We start from the raw sequence: 6,050 nt of genomic DNA on the forward strand, positions 1-6,050 counted from the left end.
TGTACAAAACAAAAATGTAAAAATATCAATATTGTGCTTAAATAGTGCTTGCACAACAATCAAATCACGCCAGACACAACAGCAATTTTCAGTCTGCTCAAAACACAAACCCGTGTTCTGTTTTATGCTTCAAAACCTTTAGACAAACACACAAAGGCACATACACTTCTATAATTTTTATATATCCTTGGTTTAGAGTGTCAAAGTTTGTACTGTCAAGCTGATCTCTTCAAGTTCTGGAGTACTCTGTACAAAAAAAATTATAATAATAATCACATAATTTGAAAACAAACTCACAAAGAAACTGCATATGTTTATCATCAAATATAAATACAATGGTAAAGAAATTCGCCAAATAAGAAATGAGCCTAATGTTGCTGGGTATTTCCTTGGGAGAAATCCATTAACAAGCAAATGACCAAGCAAAGGTGCCTCAAATCAAATGATCATCATATTAACCTTCTGATTTGTTTATATTTTATAGATAGAAACTAAATGCCCATACATCAAATGATCCTACTAAGCTTCTGATTTCTTTACTTGAATAGACGGTTAAATGAAAGGAGAACATTCCCATTGGAAGCCAGAAAAAACTCCACCAAATAGGACAGGAGAAATTTTTGGGAATGTATTATCTGTATTAGAGCCTAACAAATATTTGGCTTGGATCACTAAGAAGTCCGCTAACAATAAACATTTCAGTCGATAAATTACTTAAGTAAATGATTAAAATCTTCTATCAAGGTGACTTGTGAGCTGCGAATAATCACAAATTCACAAAGAACAGTGCAAATCTTGTACACTAAGATTACTTGTATCGGATTTAGAGGGAATAACAGGAAAAAAAACTACAATTAACACAGTTTTAACACAGATACTTTTCCTAACATAAATAAGAGAACTGAAACCAGAAGAGAATAACACAAAAAACAAAGTTCGTAGATATAAGTGAATTGAAATAACGAGCTCAAGATTCCAGGATTTGAATACCTTCCAATTGAGCAACAAACTTATTTCCACTATCTATCTTTGCTGCTTAAAAAGTTGAACTAAGTCTCCCTCAATATGACCAAAATGCCTTGTAATGACACTTTTTCTATAAAGGTAATGAGAAGGGGGTTAAGACCTACCAGCAGTGTAACAGATTTGTGGCGGCCCACCACATCAATAATGCCAATCATCATAAATGCATGGCACACATATTGCTAATACGGGTCACTTGCCCTCGTTAACAAAGAAAGAATGTAACAGCTATAAAACTAAGGAGATGATCTTAACTTAATAAATATTCAGTAATTTGAGAAGATTAAATTAATTTAGATCAATGTTTCAAACATGATTGATGTCCAAAACGTGACTAAATAAAATCCTAGTTGACTCAGCGGGGTACAGTTGACAACTCGGTTGATGCAGTCATAACTCATACAAGAATTTGTGAGGTCAAATGCATACTCAGACAAGAACTCAGCTAAGGTAAAAGGGAGTTGAGTTGGGCAACTCGACAATTGACGCAGGAAGTTTTAAAACAGTGATAAAATTTGTTTATCATTTGTTTGGCCGCATCTCTTATAATTAAGAGATATGTTAGAATTATTCATCCATGGATCCCTACTAATGAATCTATCAAAATCAAAACCCTACCGCAGAATATGGTGCAGAAATGATTCAAGCTAACTAACTATGTATTCACAGTTTAGTGTTCATTCTCATTGCTCTGCTGGGCTACTGCTAGTCTGACACATTGCCTCTGGTCCCTTTGGAGGTCAGATGATCCTTGCCTCTGTGATCAGCTTAATTAAAAAGACATTATCTTTGGATATTTTTGTTAAAATCACATTTTTTATTTGAAAATCACATCTTGTTTATCGAGGTTTGGATCATTGAATAACAGTGAGATTACAGGCAATGCCATCACACCAAATCAATGGAGCAAATTACTATGTAAGTGTGACACAAGCATAACACACCCGTGTGTGACCAAAGCTGAAACAGAGCCATGTCCTCCTAAAATAAGTCAATTGATATTCGTTTTACTGAAGAAATTATCATACCATGTTTTCTTTGTCATCCTGTTGTGTTTTCTCCAAGGGCAAAGGATCACTTGAATCTGAAACATCACACAAAGAAAAGATGAGAAAGATCAATCAAGAGTACTACCACAGACACTTGTACTCCTTATATCTACTCTAATTTGTGGTAGCCCTATCACAGTGTTATGGTCATGAGAAAATAAAAAGTCTAGAGGCAAGATTGCCCTTATGTGTCACATACACCTAATCACTTTTAAAAAAACAAAATCAAACTTTTTTCTTACCATTTTCACTAGTGGATTTCGTCTTCGAATTCTTGTCCTTCTTCTCTGTGTTAGACTCCTGCTTAGGCCTCTGAGATTTCTTATGCAAATTACTCTTATTATTACCCGCAACAAGGCTCAAATTTGAAGAGCTTCTGTTAACTGATGCCCTGTTCTTGGCTACAGCTACAGTAATTCTTTTTTGTACGTTTTGTACGCTCTCATTTTTATCTGTTTCTGCAACTATAGAGGCTGGAGTGTTTCCGGAGTTCAAAGATTTGGGTTTCAAATTGCCAGCTCTTGTAATAGAAGGGGAATAACCATCTTCATCAGTTGGATTAAGGACCACAGAACAAATCTCAGATACCTGTACCTGCTCAAGATCTTCTGAAATATTGTAACTCCTTAGTACTTCCTTTGTGGGTTCCCCAAGTTCAAGGAGATTGTGTTGACGCACATATGATTTCAGCATGTACCGCAATTGCTGAAGAGGCTGTGAATTTGAACCGTGGCATTTGAACAAATTAGAATTATGTGGGAAATAAAAAGACATCAATACAAGCACCATATGTATGAATAGTTCAAACACAATTTTAAATTTCAACCAAAATTCGAAATTTCAGCCAAAATATTAACCGAAACCCAAAGTACATTGAATCAGGATTTTACATGATTCCCCCAAAAGTTTGCCATAATTTCCCCAAAATCTGAAATTTCAACAGAAATTTTGTTTTTCACCCTTATTTAAATATATATATATATATATATATATATATATATATATATATATATATGAGGAAAATGATTGTGAGCTTGAAGCTCATACAGCTTATATGAGCTTGAGGGCCAAATACATGTGGGCCCACATTGTTATGATGATCCAAAGCATTCATTTGACAGGCCCTTACATAGATAGGGTGTGTACAAAAAATCAGCTCCATTGGATCATCCTAACCCATCCAAAAGTGGATGGCAAAATGGACAGACACCGTTTGCCACAAATCTGCCCATTTTTGCCCTCCGCTTTTCAAGGGGTTAGGATGATCCAATGGAGCTGACTTTTGGTACACAACCTATCTATGATGGGGCCTTGCAAATGAATGGTTTGGATCACCACAAAAAATGTGGGACCCATGTTTTTGGGCCCTCAAGCTCATATAAGCTATATGAGCTTCAAGCTCACAATCATTTTTCTCATATATAATTTCTGCAGATCGTGACCGAAATCGACATTTACATGATTTCGGCCAAATTTTCTGCCGATCGTGACCAAAATCGACATTTTAAACCTTGAGTGCACAGTGTACATCTGTGCAAATATAAACTATATATCCAAGAGCTAAGATACCTCACAGCCAGATTCCAAGGCAAGCTTGAAGAACCCAAGTGAAATTGAATGCTTAGCAGCGGATTCAGATAGCTTAATCTGTGATATCCAATACGAGACAGAGGACAGAACACTGAATTTCCTCCTGCTTGTCGCCTTGGACACATCAGAAACTGGTGTATCACTTTTTGCTTTATCAATACCTGACTTCTTCACTCTATTCTCTGATATTGGGGTTATAGTGCCCACCAATCTTGGAAGGGAACTGATAGAGGACTTGGCAGGAATTGAGAGACGTCTGGGTGGTTTGGCAGATTTGTCCTTGCCTGAAATATCAAGAACACTCACACTTTTGCTTACATTCGAGGCAGTCTTTCCCCTGCAAGTACAAAACCATATAAATTAACTAGTTCTTGTATGGATGAATGATCTCCGAAACTCACTGTATAACTATGACAACACTCAATTGGTGAAAGTGTGAATTTATCCAGGCCACCCAATCGATGATCTGTCACTTTAGATGGATCAAAGTGTAAAATTCGAACTAATGGGACAGTTAGCAGAAATTTCGAGGACGCATCCATAAACAAAAACATTGTTCAGATGGTTAGAACCATTTGATTCATAAGATTATATGGCTATGACCTATTAAAATGGTGCCAATCAATAGGATGTCTTGCTGGTTCAGATTGATGGGAACTGGAGGTAGTTTACCAAGAGTTTAGACATACTGTTTATGTATTCATTGTGTTTCATTTCCTTTTACAATGAAAGACAACCGAATTGGGGTTCTACCCTTTTACCATATATACCCCTATTGTTCAGATGGTTAGAACCATTTGATTCATAAGATTACATAGCTATGACCTATTAAAATGGTGCCAATCAAAAGGATGTCTTGCTGGTTCAGATTGATGGGAACTGGAGGTAGTTTACCAAGAGTTTAGACATACTGTTTATGTATGCATTGTGTTTCATTTCCTTTTACAATGAAAGACAACCGAATTGGGGTTCTGCCCTTGTACTATATATACCCCTATACGTAAGATGATCAGAACATTCTATGCATTGTATTAAATTTTGGCTGGAATTTCTTGACTTCGGCCACTGCCGAAACAAAATCTACTTGGATTTGGGAAAAAAAACCTACCTCAAAATTCCGGTCATAATATACTAAACATGCAACTTTAAAAAAAAAAAAAAAAAGAACCAGGAGCGAAGCTTATCTTGAAATATCAACAATTTGACAGAAACCCTAACAAAAATCAACTCCACTTGCAGAAAAGAGAAGAACAACGAGATTCCTTTAAGATATTTCTAAAAAATCAACAAATAAGAAAAATTAAGGTATTTCCAACATCCCAGAACAAGACGAGACTTTTCTCTCTTGCTCGCAAAAAAAAAGGGAAAAAAAAAAAAAAAAAACAGACCCATTTGGATCTACAATCCATACCTACCGATCAACAATATTTTCATTGTTTTTGTCTTAAAAGGAGCCTCAAAGGCTAAAAACAAAATCAAGAAATAAATAATAAAAACTAAGCAAAGCAAAAAACAACCTCTTAATTGATGAAGTGCTTGATTTTTCCACCATGGCCGAGTTTTCATCCTTCGGCTTACTAGCAGACCGCAACGAATACGGCAGTTTTTTTCTGGCCGAGGTTGCTGAAAATCAAAAGCGGAAAAAGAGTTTAGTAAAATGTTAGAAAAATAAACAGAGACAGAGGAGATAGATTTTACCTGGACCAGGAGATTGATCTTTAGCTTCCATATTTCAATTCTTATGATGGAGAAAAATACAAGAAAGTTAGCGTGAAAGAGAGAAGAGTTAGAAATTTCTTTAAATATAGGTGAGGGGGGATTTTGGGCGGGAGTAAGAGGAATTTCGAAATTTAAAATAAAGCTATAAACGGTCGAAAATAAGGGCGATGATATTTTCACCCCCTGCAGTACGCATTCGCCCCCTGTTAAGGTGATTTGAAGTCAAAAATCATTAAAGTTGTCCACTGTTCACGTTATAAGTGGGGCGAATGCTTGCTGCAGAGGGGGTGAAAATATCATCTCCCGAAAATTATTAGATAAAACAGATAAATAAATGCAAGTCTAGTCTAGTCTAGTTCAAAGTTTGAATCCCTTCCGCGCCTTGGGCCCTGTGAAACTCTAATTTTTCGTTCCAAAATGAATGATGGGTTGTTTTTAGGCTCTTTATTAACATATAATTTTTGGGATCAGGTTTGCCAGGTGGCTTGAGCACACCCGTTGACTAGACTGGCCCTCAAGTGCTCCTAGTAGTTTGGTTGAAGGAATACTTTTGGTTCTTGGGACTTTTGTGGAATTTCCGCAAGAAACCCATGTTTGGTTACTGGGCCCAAATTAATCCCAAGAACCAAAATAACCCCGCACGAAATTTTACCCTGGAAAAAAAAAATA

At 36.2% G+C, this 6,050-nt stretch overlaps 1 protein-coding gene across 1 annotated transcript; it reads right to left on the reverse strand.

Moving 5' to 3' along the window:
* LOC143892087 (uncharacterized) lies at positions 1-5,504 on the reverse strand. The gene is made up of 6 exons (XM_077396555.1): positions 5,361-5,504; positions 5,180-5,285; positions 3,642-3,999; positions 2,315-2,786; positions 2,052-2,107; positions 1-246 (listed from the first exon to the last, which is right to left on the reverse strand). The coding sequence occupies exons 1-6, from the start codon at positions 5,389-5,391 to the stop codon at positions 193-195; spliced, it is 1,077 nt and encodes a 358-aa protein (XP_077252670.1). The 5' UTR covers positions 5,392-5,504; the 3' UTR covers positions 1-192.
* Positions 5,505-6,050: the final 546 nt, after the last annotated feature.

Source organism: Tasmannia lanceolata, unplaced genomic scaffold (genome assembly GCF_043159265.1).
Source record: "Tasmannia lanceolata isolate RefF3 unplaced genomic scaffold, GAP_Taslan_0.1 ptg000015l, whole genome shotgun sequence".
NCBI classification, from domain to species: Eukaryota; Viridiplantae; Streptophyta; class Magnoliopsida; order Canellales; family Winteraceae; genus Tasmannia; species Tasmannia lanceolata.

Bases quoted from the DNA above. Each gene is read 5' to 3' on its own strand.
- LOC143892087 (XM_077396555.1), bottom strand. From the start codon at position 5,391: ATGGAAGCTAAAGATCAATCTCCTGGTCCAG. The intron at 4,000-5,179 runs GTTGTTTTTTGC...TTGTACTTGCAG, and splicing joins AGCACTTCATCAATTAAGAG to GGGAAAGACTGCCTCGAATG. The intron at 2,787-3,641 runs GTATCTTAGCTC...TCAAATTCACAG, and splicing joins CCTTGGAATCTGGCTGTGAG to CCTCTTCAGCAATTGCGGTA.